General features: G+C 33.2%; 1 protein-coding gene across 11 annotated transcripts in view; it reads right to left on the bottom strand.

The window, feature by feature from the left end:
- LOC130893638 (papilin) overlaps positions 1-18,816 on the bottom strand; it is a 122,120-nt gene that overhangs the window by 24,155 nt on the left and 79,149 nt on the right. For 7 of the 11 annotated variants that reach the window (XM_057799885.1, XM_057799891.1, XM_057799890.1 and 4 more), the window contains 14 exons: positions 15,110-15,343; positions 13,110-13,189; positions 12,903-13,053; positions 9,111-9,234; positions 7,447-7,473; positions 5,377-5,457; positions 4,525-4,697; positions 4,327-4,459; positions 3,924-4,264; positions 1,380-1,568; positions 975-1,142; positions 643-828; positions 312-453; positions 24-241 (listed from right to left, as the gene is read on the bottom strand). In XM_057799885.1, coding sequence (XP_057655868.1) covers positions 24-241; positions 312-453; positions 643-828; positions 975-1,142; positions 1,380-1,568; positions 3,924-4,264; positions 4,327-4,459; positions 4,525-4,697; positions 5,377-5,457; positions 7,447-7,473; positions 9,111-9,234; positions 12,903-13,053; positions 13,110-13,189; positions 15,110-15,343 — 2,247 coding nt within the window. Of the gene's footprint in view, positions 1-23; positions 242-311; positions 454-642; positions 829-974; positions 1,143-1,379; positions 1,569-3,923; positions 4,265-4,326; positions 4,460-4,524; positions 4,698-5,376; positions 5,458-7,446; positions 7,474-9,110; positions 9,235-12,240; positions 12,257-12,902; positions 13,054-13,109; positions 13,190-15,109; positions 15,344-18,816 lie in introns of those variants that run through there. The other 4 variants (XM_057799886.1, XM_057799888.1, XM_057799892.1 and 1 more) reach the window with 3 other exon arrangements.

The following is an 18,816-nucleotide window of genomic DNA, read 5'->3' as shown; positions in this document are numbered from 1 at the left end:
TTTTTATTCATTTTATTACGCACCCATTCGCCATCATCACAGTTAGTGTCTGGCACAATTTCATATTCGTCTGAATCGGTAGATGTTATGCTTGAACTTGTGGTTATTTCAAATATTGTAGTTTCGTCTGACCTCCATTCTGTTGTAAGAGGTGTTGTTGTGACTTCTCTCTTTCCAGAATATTCTTTAGTTGGTTCTGATTCATCGACGGGATGAGTTATATCCTTTGGCATTAAGGTGTCTAAAACGAAAAATTTCATTGACTATCGATTAAAAATTCATTATATTCAGAAGTATTTTTGAGCTAGTACCTTCAGAACAAGGTTCTTCGTTGCATTTTTCTTCTGAGAATACAATTTTGTCAGAACCACAAGCTGAAGGATGAACAACTTGATAATCTTTGATGCAGACGACTTTTCTGGTTCTTTGTCCGCCTCCACAGGGTCTAGAGCACTGAAAATTAAAAAATTATTACATCAAATTGATAATCTATATGGAAAAAGTCGATAAAAAAAGAAAATAGACTGGGAAATTAATCTACGAAGATAATATATCCGAGTAGGGCAATAATAAAGTTCTATAATTTATCTGTAATATTTGAATTTGAAATTTTTTTAAATAAAATCTATAAATTTATTATACCTCTCCCATTGGACCACTAAACCACTCCCCATCGCATTCTTCTTTTTCTCCAGTACAATTCCTCGTTGTGTCAAAATGTTTTGATGGATCACATTTCGATTCATCAGCTTTTTCGACGCCATTTGGTGTAGAAATTCCACAGAAAATGACTCTGGTTTGAACACCTCGTCCACATGTTACCGAACACTAAAATAATTTATTTAGACATAAACTATGGGAATAAATTAATTATAGAATAGTTGGACCCTTCACCATAAATCGTATTTTTAATTAGTGAGATAAATAAGAAAGTTTTTTCCAATTTTCCAATTGAAAAGTTGAGAAAATCGTACCTCACTCCATTGTCCTGCATACCAGAGATATAAGCAAGGATTTGAGGCGCATTCCCTTATAGCTTCTGGTTTTCTATCGGGATTACACAGTTCATCGGGTTGAACTTTTTCATTTTCAGTGGCGCACAATACCTTCCGCGTTTCTTGGGTTAAACCACAAGCTGTACACTAAAAAGAAAGTTTATCGATCAATTTTGTAGCCTCTAACAATTTCGGTCAAACTATTTAGAATGCAAAAGCTCTTCCGGAACTTTTGGTTTCAGTTGCCTCAACTGCGTAACAAAAAAAAAGATAAATAAATAAACGGTTTCTATGGTTTTAAGAAATATTTTGTTAATTTTAACTCAAATTTTTCGTTACTACTTTCACATTCTCTTCAGTTTGTATATCCAAATTGTTATTTACCCCTGACCACTCTGACGTGATCCAGTCAACACCCTCGCAGGGCCTAATAAAGCATGGTTTTTCGGTTTCCGGTTTCGGTAATACTTTTTCGCACTCAGCATTCGGTAGAATTTTCTTCCTCCTTTCTTTGTCTTCCATGTAACAAGTGATGCCTCTTGTTTGTTTACCATCGCCACAAAGGTGATCACACTGGAAAGAAAACAATTTTTAACTAATTTTATCAAAAGTTTTGATATACTGTTTTTAGTTTATCAGATAATGTAGGGAAGTAACAACCAGTTGTAACAATTTGTCGCTTCTTGGATATGAAAACTTACTTGTTTCGCATTTATGAAATCTAGCAGTACTATTCCAATTAACAACTATTCAACTATCGATCCCAAATAAACTTTTGATCAAACCTGTAACGATTTTTGGTAGAAACGGCTTTGAAAAAAAACTGACGAGTGTTACAACTTACCCCGTGATTGGGGCAAATTGTAACATTAGGAATGGAAAACCAGTTTTATATTTTCTAAAGATTTATTTGGCATAAGAAACTTTACAAACGTTAAAACAGACTTAGACACTTTAAGTCAAATTTTTAATCTAAAAGAAAAAATATTCAAAAGTAAATAAAAAATATGTAACACGTTCTTTATTTACTTAAACTATTAAGGCATTTTAGGGTTCAGATTCCGAATCAGAATTTGAAACTTTCTTTTTTTACTTTTTCTATTCCTTGTCTTTTAGCTATTTTTATCTTATCTGTTTCCTCTCGATCTTTTTCCTTTTTCTTCACTCTTCTTAGTCTCTTTGTGTTTTCTTTGTCTTATTTAACCTTTCTTCTTGTTCTTTTTGTAACTCGGTGTTCTCTGGCGAGAACACAGCATTTTCTTTTACGTTGACGGTGGTTAGTCAATTTTCGTGGTGGAGCTTTCGGGTAAAGCCTCATTTTAGATGGAGAGAAACCATTTTGCTTTTGAAGGTAAAGCTGAAGTTTCTGGATTACAATTTTCCATGGTATTTATAATTTCACTGACACTTGAGCTGTTGTCAAGCTGAAGGCAGTAATGTTCATATCTGTTTCAGATTCTTTGCTTGCAGGATTTGGCTGATCCGTAACATAAGATGGAACAAAATCTGAATCTTTCAAAATATCTGCATTTAGAGGCCATATGCCAGTGGCTTTAAAACCATTCATAATATTAGAAGGATTCATTGCTAATGGCAAAGAATTCTTAACAATCCCAGGAATGGGACCATAAACTCCAAAATTCAAGGGCTACAGATTATGTGGGAGAGGGAGCATGTGCTATAGCATGATAACGTGACTTTCTTCTACTTTTTTCATCACTGAGATGTTTACGTGTGAATGATGATTGTCGATTAATTGTAGGACAGGTTCTTGCTCCGACGGTTTGACAAACTTGATGAAATGATCCAGATATAAAATAAATTCTTATCATAGAACAAGTTACAGCTTGCCCCGTGAAAGTGTTACAACATATATCGCCGCGAGGTACTTTGAAATAACCTCTATTAAAAAAAAAGTCGCCTACTTGGTGTGGAATAACATTAAATATAGTTAAACTAAAGAAAGGCTTAATCAGACCGCCTGCACAACACCGTACTGATCGCGCTTATACGATAAAAAGGGTATTACGTAGTAGGTTAGGTTGTAGTACAAACCTTCCAGAGTCAACCAACGTCAACGCCTGTTTTTATTTCTTTGTGTTTGGAATTTGTTTACAAGGATGGTTCCAGAAGTATCTGGCCCAATGAAGAAAACACAAAAATTTTCCAATGGAATCTCCTTTTAGCTCCATACATTTTTTTCCATCGATGTCCAATAAGTTCGATGCCCTTTTTATAATTAGAATCGTCAAGCTCCTCAAAATATAAGTTTGATCACCGACTGATTAACGAGGTAGCAATTCAAAATTTAATTTATTAATTTTGGTCATTGCAATAACGGATGTTTGAGCTGGTGCATTGTCTTGATGGAACAATACTTTTTCCTTAGCCAAATGCGACCGTTTTTGCTTGATTTCTTCACTCAAATGTTGTAATAAGTTTCTATGATACACGCCGTTGATAGTTTTACCTTTTTCAAGATAGTCAATGAAAATTATTCCACGCGTATCCCAAAAAACCGATGCCACGATCTTGCCTGCAGATGGAATGGTATTTGCCTTCTTTTTGAGTAGAATCTAGTTCAGAAGTTTAAAATTGAGCTGAATTAGATGAGACCATGAAATAAAACTTTTTTGATCCACCGATCCACAACAATTTAAACTGTTAATTAACTATCTATCTGTCGTAGGAAGTTTTAATATGTTTTTGATGCTAAATTGCCTTGATTTGTATAAAAAACGACACTTTTGAATCTGTTTTAAAATGTAATTTCCATTCTAAAGGAGACCTAAAATCGAGACAATTTGGCAACCAAAAATATATATTTGTCTGGTGTCTGAGTTAAGTAAGAATTGAATAAGATAAAAGGCAATTTCCCGTTTTAAAAATTAGTTTCCGGAATATGAGAAAGAATTTAATTGTACCTACCGGTTTCCAAGGCTCGAGATACCATTTCGGGCATAATGTATCAACGTTGCACGGTCTTTCTTCTTCAGGTTGCGACTCTTTAGAACATTCTTTATTATCAACGACTATTTCCGTTCCATTAGCGGTAATTTTCTTACAAACGATTTTTCTCTTTTGAACGCCACCTTGTTTTCCGCAAGGTACTGAGCAGTTAGTCCATTCTTCTAGTACCCAATTAGCTTCACAATCTATCTCATTGCACATTCTTGAGGACTCTGGTTTACTGTTACCTTCGCAAAGTGATTCTGAAGCTGGTTTCAATGAGTTTCTTTCGGCACAACTCACATTCCTACTCTGATTACCTTTGCAAAATATGAAGAGCAATTTGTAGGTTATAATTTTACGAAAATAAAGATCAGTTTACCTTTACCGCAGGATACCGAACACGGTGTGTATTCATCGTATATCCAGGCATAAGTTTCGTTGGGTGGAGGCGGTACCATAGTTGGTAAACTGTAAGTGTAACTCACTGGTACGTCTCCGTCTTGATAGAGGAGCTGTAAGTAAAAAAAAAAATGATATAAATTGATATTAACTACGAAAAAATTAATGTTTTACTTACAACAATGAATAAGGATTCATCTGTTGGTCCGAGAGCTGATATTTTATCCGGCGCGTCGATTTCTTGAGAGATTCTATCATATTTAAATTTAGTACCAGCGAAGTCGATCGATTTAGGAAAATCTATCATCCAATTACCATTCAAATAATAATATCCCGATGTGTTTCTAACAGCTAAAATATAACAACGACTCTTAAATGGCAGACTGATTCAAGTATTTCGGAAAAGATTAAAGGAAATTTTGATACTAGAATATTAGCAAACGAGTTTTTGAACACTTTATCCACTACTACTACATCAACATTGATGTACTGGTGTACGTTTCGACGGTTCGTTAACGTCTTCAGAGATCGTTGGTAAACTGTTTTAAACAGTATGAGTGCGGGTGTAATTACTCGGTCGTTATATTTATTTCTTCAATCTAATTTAATGAAACGTTCAATAGTTTTTTTTTTTAGTTATAAATCTCTTTCGACAGAGGATAATGTAAGTAATTTGAATCCAATTTAACGCAAAGTTAACAAACAGTTTTCTTGATATTTATAAAACTGCACTGTTCATTTTTGTTTCAGTTATACATTTCATTCAATAGATGGTAATGAAAGTCATATTTTTTTAATCCAATTCAATAAAACGTTTACAGTTTCCTTCATAGTTGTAATAGTACAATATTGATTTTTTAGTTACTCATCGTGCTTAACAGAGGTCAGTAAAAGTCATAAATATTACTGTCAATCTTATAGTCAGCTTATAAAACATTTTGCAGGTTCCTCCATATTTATGTCATATGTCAAATTTACATTTCTCTCATAGAAAGCGGTGTTGCTGGGATGTATATTTGATTACACTCACCTAAATAATTATTCGATGAAGCCAGTTCTTCGATTTTAATATTTGTCGCGCCAGCGGGAATAAGGAGAATATCATTGTATCCTATAAAACCAATATAACATTGATTTTGAGTTATTTATAAATTTAAAAGTAAAACAAAAGTAAAACAACAGTTGTATTTAATGAGAACGCGTACTGGAAATACGTCAGTTTTTAGTTAAGCATAATTTGACATGAATGATTAGTGGAATAATTGATTATTTATCGAAATATGCAGAAGTCTAGTTTCACTATCATGCTCGATATGCGGTGATATAAAGATAGAGAAACAGACGACAGAAGTTTTTGAAGAGGTTATGTAATCGTTTCAAATTTAATCCTGTAATATCACAAACATCTGCCAAGCTAACTTATATTATACCATGCCTAAATGTGGGTTCAGGTAATTATAAACTTTCACGGTCACCTGGTTTTTTGGCTCTAGAAAATCTAAAAATGGATGGATTTTAATGATCTTGGTCTCAAAATGTTCCATTTTACGGCGGATTTATAAAAAAAATTAGTAGAAATTTCTCATAGTTTTACTGTTTTAAATCGTAAAAAAAACGGTTTTGCAAAATAATCCTTTACAAAAAATTATCTGATTATTAGATAAAGTTCTCATATTTTTTTTTGTATTCTACATAAATTAATAAATAATTAAAAAAAAAATCCAAAAAGAATGGTTTTTTCAGTTTTTATAGCTTAAAATGAAATCGATGAAAAACACTCAATTTTCGTGAATAGTTTCGTGCTATATTCTTCAATGTTAATAGTTTTTGGACCATTAAAAATCGAAAAATAGATAAATTTTATAATTTTGGTCTCAAAATGTTCCATTTTACGACGAATTTATGAAAAACACGGGGGTAGTGGCTGAATTTGCGGTTTTTAATAGTTTTAAACCTTAAATAGTAGAAAAACTTTTTTTTTTCTTCAAAATATTCATTTTTTTATGTAAATTGCGAAAAAAAATATACGAACTTGATTCCACGACGTCAGAAACAGTTACGAAGGATTATATGTAGAAAGTCATTTTTTTTGCATTTAAAGTCATGAAACTAAAAAATTTTTTATTTTTTTTAATTTTCGTATTTTTTTTTATAAATCCGCCGTAAAATGGAACATTTTGAGACCAAGATCATTAAAATCCATCCATTTTTCGATTTTCTAGAGCCAACCTAACCTAACCTAACCTAACCTAACCTAACCAAAAAACCAGGTGACCGCGAAAGTGTATAATTACCATAATTTTTTGTAAACCGTTTTTTTTACGATTTAAAACAGTAAAACTATGAGAAATTTTCATTCCAGCTATTTCTACTAATTTTTTTTATAAATCCGCCGTAAAATGGAACATTTTGAGACCAAGATCATTAAAATCCATCCATTTTTCGATTTTCTAGAGCCAACCTAACCTAACCTAACCTAACCAAAAAACCAGGTGACCGCGAAAGTGTATAATTACCATAATTTTTTGTAAACCGTTTTTTTTACGATTTAAAACAGTAAAACTATGAGAAATTTTCATTCCAGCTATTTCTACTAATTTTTTTTATAAATCCGCCGTAAAATGGAACATTTTGAGACCAAGATCATTAAAATCCATCCATTTTTCGATTTTCTAGAGCCAACCTAACCTAACCTAACCTAACCTAACCTAACCAAAAAACCAGGTGACCGCGAAAGTGTATAATTACCATAATTTTTTGTAAACCGTTTTTTTTACGATTTAAAACAGTAAAACTATGAGAAATTTTCATTCCAGCTATTTCTACTAATTTTTTTTATAAATCCGCCGTAAAATGGAACATTTTGAGACCAAGATCATTAAAATCCATCCATTTTTCGTTTTTCTAGAGCCAAAAAACCAGGTGACCGAGAAAGTGTATAATTACCTGGGTTCATACAGAAACAAATAAGATATAAAAAGGTGTGGTACAAAAACGATAAATTATTTAACAGCGACAAAATAAAATATGATTAGAATTAAATTAAAAGTAGACTTGTTAGATAATTAAAAGTTTTCAAACTTAATGCAATTAAAAATACCTCTATCATTTTGACTTCCATTAACTCCTGGAAAAAATAGTTTGTAGTACAAAAAAATAATTGACATTTTGTGTTTTGGTTATTATTGATTGGATAACAAAAAAAGCCTCAATAATATACTGGCATATTAATGAAACATTTTTGTATCGATAAACCAGTGAGTGTTGTTAACTTTTTCAGAAGTCACCCCCCCTAGTTGTGTTTGTATATATATAAGCGCTTCTTCATGTGTAAAAAAACGTTGACCACGCAATTTATTTTTGATCAAACAAGGACTGCACGGTAATCCTTCAATGTTTTGATTGTTCAAGAAAGTTTCTGTTCGAACCGATGTGTGACAACCCGCATTGTCGTGGCGGAAAATGATTCGTCTTCTGCGATTGATTTTCTCGATTTTCTCGAACACTTATAGCAAACAAAAGCTGGTAAGCCATTCAGAATTGACCGTTATACGTTCCTCTAATGGAACGGTTATTCGGAAAACCATTTACTTCGAATCGCTTCGTCGCGAACAGCAATTGTCAATCATATGTGTTGGGAATAGTAACGAAAGTTCACGAGCCGCGTGGCGACATCTATGTTCATTTATTGTAACACAATGGATGTATTGTCTTCCTTTATTTTCTTTCTTTTTTGGTAGTCAGTTAATAAACACATTCAATAGCGTCAACACGTTGTTTGTTCTTCAGTACCTTTTTTCAACGTTTTACCCAAAACTAAATTAGTTATCTGCTCAAATAAATTAGTAATAACAATAGGTTATAGGCCCAGATCGTTTCCAACGCGAAGTTTCGGGTATTCAGTAGTTCGGGAAGTGGAGAAAAACAGTTTTTATTTTCGTGTCGCGGGCGTTTGTGTTTCGCGGAAAAGATGCCGTCAACTATTTGGGCATTCGCAGTTGAGAATGTGTTTGTGCTCGAAGGCTTAAGCAAATGCCTTGACGGTAAGGAAACCGATACAACCATCATTGCCAAAGCAAAAGCTAAGTTAGTTTTAACCATAGACCCAAGTTTATTTCCTCATGTGAAGGATGCAAAAACTGCCCTAGAAGTATGGACATATCTCAAAAAGTTGTACGATGACAGTGGTTTCTGCGAGACTTGAAAATCACGACAGTATGAAGTCTTATATAAACCAGATTGTCGAAACGTCTCAAAAATAATATGCTTATGCAATATTGAATGTATCCGAGTGGAATTGATGTACAAGTAAGCCTGATTCTCGTGTTATTTCACATGATGATCTTGCAATATCAGCTTACGCACAGCATCGATGTGTTTTGGCGCGTCAGTCGATTTTGGGACGAAATTTATCCTGTAGCGAAATGAATTCCGGAAAACTAACGAAAAAAAGTGCGTGGAGATAGTGCTTCATCACCAAAAGTCGAAACGAGTTGATCGGCAGACTGCTGATGGTTTAATCCACGTCGAAAGTCATTCCATTTTTTGACCAAGATGAAAGTTTCAAGTATTTGTAAACAACTCAAATAACACTCGTACGACAACACGTTCTTAGTACGTTTACCATTGAAAATGTCAAATGTCAAATGTCAAACTTCATGAAGGCCACATTATTTCCTAAACTACAGAAAATGCATTTTATTATCCAATCAGAAATAACCATTTTAGGCTTTAATAGAGTATTATAGAGCAAAAAAAACTTACCCCTTTGCATATCTTTCATTGTTATTATATTTGTAAATGTATTACAACTAGAATCGTCTCCTCCACATACACGGCATCTGTCTTCCTTTACTTGTGATCCTAACATCCTGTCACATCCTACAGGCTACAATAATATTTAGTTTATATACTAGAATTTTAAAAAATGAATTTATGACTAAATTTATTCTCAAATATATATGAATATCAATTACATGCTACCATTTAAATTTATTTTCAGTCGTAGAGGATGTCCCGAAAGTAGTTGTCATGGGATAATCGATTCTCTTCAAAAAGGATAAAGGGAGGAATTGTAGAAACGACCCCATTTTAAGATAAAAAAATGTCGCCGTTCCATTAGAGCAAAGAAAAAATCATTCTCCACCACGACAATGGGAGTTGCCACAAATCAGTTGAAAAAAAAAAACGTTTTTCAACAGTTAAAACATCGAATTGATAGATCATCAATCGTACAGTCCTTATTTGTTACCCATTGATTTCTCCTTATTTCCGCCAAAATAAATTGCAGTTTTCAAAGTATTTCAATCGGAACGGAACAAATGCTTCGACAATATTGGTCAAAAAAAGACAAAAGTCTATCGATCTTATTGGAGAATATTTTGGAAAATAATAAAGCCATATCCAATTATAAATATTTAGTTTTATGCTTCTAAATGTTCTTGATTTTGAGTCTCTTCTGATTTGAAATTAGTTTCTTTTATAATTTTTTAAAGACAGATGAAAATTTGACGTTTGGACTTCTTGTGGTCTTTATCAGAATATATTAAATTAAAGAAATTTATACCAGCATGGATGAAATAATGTCTACCTGCCATAATATTGAAATTGCAACCAAACAGAACCAAAGAGAAGTCGAAACGTCAAATCTTTAAAAAATTGTAAAAGAAACTAATTTTAAATTAGAAAAGACTTGAAATCGAGAACATTTAGAAGCATAAACATATCAAAAAATATAAGATATTTATTTGTATACGTCTATCTCAAAAGTTGAGTAGCAACCCTCGCATTTGGGCTTTCTAAGAATCCTAGAAACACTGAACTGTGTGTCATCGCTTTCCTTCGTTACGTATAATCAACAAGATCTGCAGCACCAGTTCAAAATTAATCTTTTGTGGTACTGTTTGTATTTTCAGCAAATTTGTTAAGAATTAAACCCCAGAAGACTTGATAGAAAATGAGAAAAATAAATTATAATAACGATTAGGTACCTTATTCAAATGTTTTCATGTATAATTTAAAAATGTAATGAATTATAGGACGTTCCACTTGAAAAAAAAATCGTTTAAACTACTTTTTGGGACATCATGTATGACTGTGAATAATTTTAGATCGTAACCATAATTGATGTGATGAAAAAGATTTTGAAAAACTATTATTGTTTGCACATTAGAGACTGTACAATACAGATTATTTATTTGTATGCATTATGTGTCTTGAGAAAATGATATTTTATACAGTGTGCATAAATAACTTTCACCAAAATCGGATCAAAAACTACAGTTAAGAATTATAGTAAAAAAATTATCAATAGAAAAAAAAACACTAAATGAAACGAATATAAAATTGTTAAATTTTGTTCTGGAAATCTTTAAATATTAATATTAGTTAATTTTCTCGATATATTGTTATATATTTTTATTCTTGTGATGCTTGGTATAAATTAATCCAAACTCGTAAAAAAATTTTATTTTAAAAATAATTTTTGACATATTAAAAAACGTTTCTTAACAAGCGTATCAAAATGTCATTTGTGGGAAGAAAATCTCGTGTTTCCAGTTTGTCATCAACGGTGAAAAATTTGTTGGTAAATATTATAGAAACCAAACAGAGTATATAGAATAGTTGCAGAACAAACCTTCCTGAACACTTGTCCTTGCTGAAAAATCGTTGTTACTATACGCATTAGCTCGAAATTTATAAGTTAATGTGATTTTTCATACACAATTTAAGAAAAAACATTTTACAAGATTGGGGATGATTTGATACGGAAATCATCTTAGATAGATAATAATCATTTTGTTTTAAGCCAGAAATTTTTGATTTTTTGTGGTGGGTCAAGTGAGCTTTCCAAAATAAATTGAAGCAGGAAGGTATTAAGCATTAAAATTTAGTTAAGAAAACCCAGGGCTTGTTTTATTCGCTTCGTTGAAAAAAAAAGTCTAATGCCAAGCCAGGGAAATCATTACTTTTTAATTTTATCGATAAACTAAACATTGCTGTGCTTTAATCGAACATTATAACAAGAAAACATAACCTATATCATAAGCTAGTGTTCTGAACTACGAGGTTTCATAATATTTCATCAATAACTTAACGATATAATAAATATTCATCGCTTAGAATAATTCACCCATCAAGTTAAGGATTTAATCAAGCAATTATTGAAAAAAATATTTATTGACAGTTTTCTAGTGGATTTTTTAGAGTTTTGAAGTTTGACCTTCTTATATTTAACGCTGCATTAATATAAAACGGAGCTTCAGTGGAAATTATACCACTTGAGCTTATTTAATATTTCAAACCAGCGTTGACCGTCAACATGAACTTGAATCCAAGTCACATGACCGAGAAATTTTTCGAAAAATGCGGGTTATTGTTATAGCAACCTGTCAAATTTAATCCGATTGGCATAAAATGGCAGATATAAAATTTTCATGAAGTTTTCCAATAAACAAATGGTACAAAATTATTTTTGTAAGCATTTCCAATTAATTTCGTCTAACTTATTTGAGATTTTCCTTGTACACAACATATTTTTCAATATTTCAATAAAAATAACTAGCATACTATAAAGTAAAGATGTATCGATAACAAAATTTTTCGATTCTCGATACCGATACCTAAAAAATCGATTCTCGATACCGATACAATCTTTTCGATCCTCGATACCGATACAATCTTTTCGACCCTCGATACCGATACCTAAAAAATCGATTCTCGATACCGATACAATCGATTTATAATAGCCATTTGCAAAAAAATGCTCTTACTAGAAATATATTCATAGTTTGTTTAAACAATCTAAAAAACAAATTTTAAAATATCTGTGCCAATAAACAAATGGTACAAAATTATTTTTTTAAGCATTTCCAATTAATTTCGTCCAGCTTACTTGACATTTTCCTTGTACACAACATATTTTTCAATATTTCAATAAAAATAACTAGCATACTATAAAGTAAAGATGTATCGATAACAAAATTTTTCGATTCTCGATACCGATACCTAAAAAATCGATTCTCGATACCGATACAATCGATTTATAATAGCCATTTGCAAAAAAATGGTCTTACTAGAAATATATTAATAGTTTGTTTAAACAATCTAAAAAACAAATTTTAAAATATCTGTGCCAATAAACAAATGGTACAAAATTATTTTTTTAAGCATTTCCAATTAATTTCGTCCAGCTTACTTGACATTTTCCTTGTACACAACATATTTTTCAACATTTCAATAAAAATAACTAGCATACTATAAAGTAAAGATGTATCGATAACAAAATTTTTCGATTCTCGATACCGATACCTAAATAATCGATTTCTCGATACCGATACAATCTTTTCGATCCTCGATACCGACACCTAAAAAATCGATTCTCGATATCGATACAATCGATGTATAATAACCATTTGCAAAAAAATGCTCTTACTAGAAATATATTCATAGTTTGTTTAAACAATCTAAAAAACAAATTTTAAAATATCTGTGCCAATAAACAAATGGTACAAAATTATTTTTTTAAGCATTTCCAATTAATTTCGTCCAGCTTACTTGACATTTTCCTCGTACACAAACGTCATATCCTTCGTCGGTACATCTGGTACCATCAACTACGGCATCAGCGTGTCTGTAATAAAACTTTTCTCCTTTGGGCATACAATTCAACTCGCAAGGAACTGGTCCTTTTGTATACGGCAACCATCTATGATAAAATTAATATAATTAGTATAAGAATATGTTGAATATTTGTTTACGTACTCGTAGTAAACTCCTTCGAACAATATTTTGTTGTGTTCGGCACATTGCTGCGCTCTGTAGTCTGCGTTATCAGGACAATCCTGGAATAAAACGGAAATATCAATAGGTAGACAGAACAGAAAACGAGACAGCATTGCGAGAAGTATTTTTCTTTGTATAGTCTGTAACGTTTTAAAAAATTGGATCATCGTTCAGAGTAAGTACTTCTCAAATTCTTAGCAAAATTCGAAAATTCGAATATTTATTCAAAACTAGCTGACCCGGCAAACGGGCCATATAAATTATATCTACGAAATATTTTTCTAGGTCTCGATTTTCGTTTCTCGTTTCTCGATAACGATACCTAAATAATCGATTTCTCGATACCGATACAATCGATGTATAATGGCCATTTGTAAAAAAATTATCTTACTAGAAACATATTCATAATTTGTTTAAACAACCCACAAACCAATTTTGACGTTTCGACTATCTTATATATTAAAAAAATTGATGATTTCCATTCCGAGTCCGTTCAGGCGTTCTACCCAAACGATTTGCTTAATTTTTTTTTCAATGAAAGGTATTGATGCACAGATCAGCCATCGACCATCGGTTTTCATCTAATTTTCACCATTCTCAAGTTATACTCAAATGCGATTTCCCCCTGTACATTACTTATGGGAGTTTTTCACATACACACGTTCTATCCTCAATATCTCAGGTTCTATTCAAGATAGAGACTTCGTTTTAGTTTAAGAACACTCGCTGAAACACCTTCTTTCTTTTGAGGTTTTGACCATTTAAATCGGTTGAGTTGGAGAGGAGCTAGGCGCGGACATTCAATGTGGAGTGGAGAAGATGGTAATGGCTCGCAATTGCAATGAGGGGTTGTAACTATTGACCAGTTTCGACGTTATTACGTCTTATCTGAGTAGTTTAACAATCCTCGTTCGGGCTTGTGATCCGAGCTGAAGACAAAATCAAAAAACGTCGCTATTTGGTACATGTAGTTAAACTTTCCCAAGCGAACGCTAAGTGGCGCCACCCTGACTTCCAACTGCGAACCATTAGCGTAGTCGCCGATAATATACATTCCGGAAACGTAATTTTTTGAAAAAAAGGACTAAAATTGACGTTTCGACTTTTATTTAAATATTTATCAAAAAATATAAATAATAGAAACATTTATAAGTTTGGAAACTCGATGATACTTAATAATCTTTATATTAACCTTCAATTCAACAAAGAAAACAATTTTACATCATCTTAAATACTGATGTTGAATTAGCTACGGTCCCCAAGTAATTTTTTCGTTAGCGCCCTATTATAACACGGTCTATTAGCGGTTTTCTTTTATAACGCCGACCGTTACCTTGTAATTCATCTTCATTGTCGTACCACACGTGGAGAACAATGCAAGCATATGCAGTTGAATATTTGTAATTTTTAAAAGTATGACTAAGTAAATTATATGTAATCCGACATATAGATTAATACTCATATAAAGAAAAAAGCTTGCAGTTGGCTAAATATTGGAAAAGAAATCAATGTTGATAATTTCTTAAGCATTTACGCGGAAAAACAAACAAAGAAACTAAGGAAAAGTTACGCAAATGTTATCCTGAAACTGCTACTTCCCATGGAAACATTCAGAAAGTGGTTTTTTGCTTTTTAAAATACAAAAAACCGATGATGTCGATATTATTTATCTTTAATTAGCGAGTGAACGAATGGGAAATCACTAAGGAGAAATTATCAGACCACTAGGAATCGAAATATCTCAGTTTGAGGTTGAAGAGTCAGAAAAACTATATAGGATGCAAATTTTCTAGCTACCCGTGTAGATTTTTATTTGCGTTAGTCGTAAATCACTTTCTCACACAAAATTTTCAATGTAGGTTCTCAGACTGGCCAAACATTGAATGATTGCTACGATTAAACGGAATTTTCACCGGAGATTTAGTATATTTATGGCACTGTGCTACATTTATTAACTTTATTAATTAAATAATACTCACCTGTGTGTTACACGAAAAATATCTAGCTGAAGGTCCAACGCAATCGTATCCTTCTATACATTTCCTGGATTGCGTCGATACACCTCCACCGCATGTTCTAGAACAAGGGCTCGGGGCTGACCATTCCTGCCAAGGACCTGATTCCGCATCTTCATTGTCGGTCACAAAACTACCAGGAAGATATAAGTTAGCTCCTTGCTGCCTTTTGAATCTTTCTTTATAATGTCGTATTTTCTGGAACAAATAATAGATGTATTGAAACACAAGCCGATGAAGTCAATTCTACGAGCCGCCACTGGTAATAACCAATAGATAACGGTAATAATTCAAATCAGAGAATTAGACGTATCGAAATAAATTGTATTTAAGTCACTACAAAAATTAATGGGAACTATTAGAAACCTCTTAATGTTTTCGTTTACTTCAACATTGTTAGATGGAAGAGACGAGATGCTGATTGAAATTATGAAACTATACATACAGGGTTTGTCCGGAAAGTAATAGGACTGATTTTCTTCCGCCGCGATTGTACTTCAGAGCGTGCGCGCACCGACTGGATTCGGTAGAGGGCGTTTCCTAGCTAACAAACGAGCGGCTGGTCAGTTGTCTCCGAGCACCTGGAGAGTTAAGAGAGGCATTTTCGCGCGACGTGTTTCTGTTAGTTGTGCAAGCCGAAAATGTAGCGTTCGTTAGAGCAGAGTTACGCGATTAAATTCTGTGTGAAACTCGGTAAATCTGCGACAGAGACGTTTGATATGATCAAGCAGGCTTACCCAGATGTTGCTTTAGCAAGAAGTGGTGTGTTTCGGTGGCACCAGGCCTTTTTGGAGGGCCGGGAAGAGGTCGCCGATGAAGACCGTGATGGAAGACCTTCGACTTCGACAAACACCGACAATGTGCGCAAAGTTTTGAACACAGACCGTCGACTAAGTATTCGTTTGATTGCCCAGATGTTAAATTTAACAAAATCTGTGGTTCATGACATTGTGACGGAGCATTTGAACATGGAAGTTGCACCACGACAACGCCTTTCTTGTGAACAGCTACCTGACTAAGACCGGCATTCCAACGCTTCCGCACCCGCCCTACAGCCCAGATGTGGCCCCCCCCCGGACTTTTTTTTGTTTCCTCGCCTGAAAAGGCCGATGAAAAGCAAGCATTTCGAGACGACAGAGGGAATTCAAGCAGCATGCACCGCGGCTCTCAAGGCTATTCCGGAGAATGCCTTCCGTGACGCCCTCAATGCTTGGAAATCGCGCTGGCAGCGCTGCAATGGAGCCTATTTGAAAGTTTTTAAAGAATTGTAACGATTGGCTCAATAAATTTTTTTAAATCGACTCAGTCCTATTACTTTCCCGGACAAACCATGTATACTATTATTGACAAACATTCTTCCTAATGTTGTTTTAAATTACATAACCATTTGTATTTGTTAGATTAGCTTATACAGGAGAAATATTCATACCGTAAATCATTTCGGATTTATGGCTCAATATATAAGAAGCGTACAATTATCTTAATCGATAATTTTTTTGGTACGTTATAATGGACCTTTCGGATTTACTTCGACCCCACAGATCGTAATGTCGGTAGTTAATCGCGTAATGCGCGTTTTTTGTGTAATTAATTTTATTTTTAAAGGAAATTCAGTCGAGTCAAAATAGCGGTAACTTAAATCCAGATATTTATAATGTTTTTGAAAATGATATCTTCTGTTTCTCTTCTTTGTCTGGGACTAGTTAAATTTTTTTTCAAACTGTACTGTAAAGTCTATTTTTCAATGTTAACAGTAATGGTGCAACTACTGTTACCAGAAACATTTATCGTAGGAATCACTAGATGTACTTCTTCACGTTCAATTATGCCAGAAGATGTGTGGTTTTGGTTCAACACTTTTACAAAAGTTTCACCCCTTTGTATCATTCTTGCTATTTTCTTTTTGCTCTCGCCGGATTTTTTAGCCACTGATGAACTATTCCGACCACCATGAAGTTTTAAAACATTGATATCAGCCCCAGCGTTGGCCAATAGCGCTGACGAAGTCCTTCTGAAGCAACGTCCGGAGTACTTTTCTGGATGCTCGAGATTGAGGAATTCAGCAATTGTTTTAGGTGCAGCTTTTTACCTACGCATTTTTCTTGTCTGTAGCTTACCAAAAGTGCTTTTAGTGAAAGGCGTTTTCGCAAATGTTCATATTTTATGAACACATCCAAATATTGCACCACATTGCTGTTGATCACAGTAAAAACCCGACGAACATGTGTTTTTGTGTGATTAACACGAACCCCTAACTGAGAACCAGTCTCCTCTACATCGTCTACTTCTAAATTATAAATGTCTTCCCTTCGACACTCTAATTAATAGGATAACTTTCACCAGTAAATAGTCTTAACTTCTTTCTTTGTTAGCACCCCCGGCTGGTTTGGATGGTAGTCTACACCAATCAATAGAGTATTTAGACCATAATGAAGACCTATTCGATATTTTTGACTGAAAATTTTTGGTTTGAAAAGAATGCTTCTAAAAAACAACTGCACTTCGTATTTCTTTAAGCCAGTCGTAAAACATCGCAAATTGTACTTCGAAGACTTAATTGGAATAATTTGCCCTACTGTTTCCGCACTTTTCTCGGCATTTATTTCGGAAAATATTTGTTATACTTCCAAAAATTCAATATGTCTGTCTTTGTTTACAATGTTACCTTAGTAATTTCTGTTAATTTTAATCAACAAAATGAATTAAATATTATTAGGTACTCTTGACTCGGCTCCTTCGTCGCCTCGTCCATAAACATCTACCTCCTAGTGTACTAAAGCACTTCTTGGTGTAGTTACGAAATGTCTTAGTTAAAGCAGGAAAAGGAAGCACAAGCCAAGGTAAACTGTCTTTTAATATTTGTAAACAATAAAAGCAGTGTAAACTTTTTTTCTTCTGGAGTTGTTAAAATCAGTCAACATCGTTTTGACGTTAATTCTTTTAGATATTTTGATAGTTCTTTCACAGTTTCACATAAGTTTCGGTTTTTATTGAATTCCCTTAAAAAAATTTTCGGTTAGGATTTCGTCCAAATTTGCTTTATTATTGGAATCAAATTTGTGTCTTTTTTTGGAAACAGTTTTGAGTTTGCATGTAAAGTAGTAATAGCTAAAACCGTACGAAAGTTAGGTTATGTTAAAATTATTATATAATTAATAGGAATTGATAACTACAGGGACCCTGAGGGACACGGTTTGGTTAATTTGCATATAAAAGCGTGTAGTGTCCAACTACAGAATACTTTGCTTTTATTACAGTTTGTTTCCTTGTTTGACGTTATTTTTATGAAAATATGTTTTATAGCAAACATTATTCGTCACGGTAAGAGTTTGTGACATGGAATGAGCCAAAGAACAAGCAAACTTCTTCTTAGTGTACTCGGAATTACATCGGCAACAGCTAGGGTCTGCCAGATGTTTACCAATGAAATGATTTAACTTTGACTGTTTCTACTAAGAAGTCTGGTTGAAATATATGGTGAAAAATACATCGCAACGTCATATGATGAGTTCCTTGCGCTTGTAAATCGACTTATGTAAAACTACGCGGTGTTAACGTCAAGAAAATTGTGGCAATGACCAGGAATCATGCGAAGAGTACATTTTTTTACCACGTTCTTTGAAGATAGCAGGAATTGGAAAAAAAACGCTTGATCTTTATTAATTTTAAAT

The sequence above is a fragment of the Diorhabda carinulata genome, chromosome 5 (assembly GCF_026250575.1).
Source record: "Diorhabda carinulata isolate Delta chromosome 5, icDioCari1.1, whole genome shotgun sequence".
NCBI lineage: Eukaryota > Metazoa > Arthropoda > Insecta > Coleoptera > Chrysomelidae > Diorhabda > Diorhabda carinulata.
The sequence above is the reverse complement of the archived record's forward strand: the minus strand, read 5'-3'. Positions and strand labels throughout refer to the sequence as shown.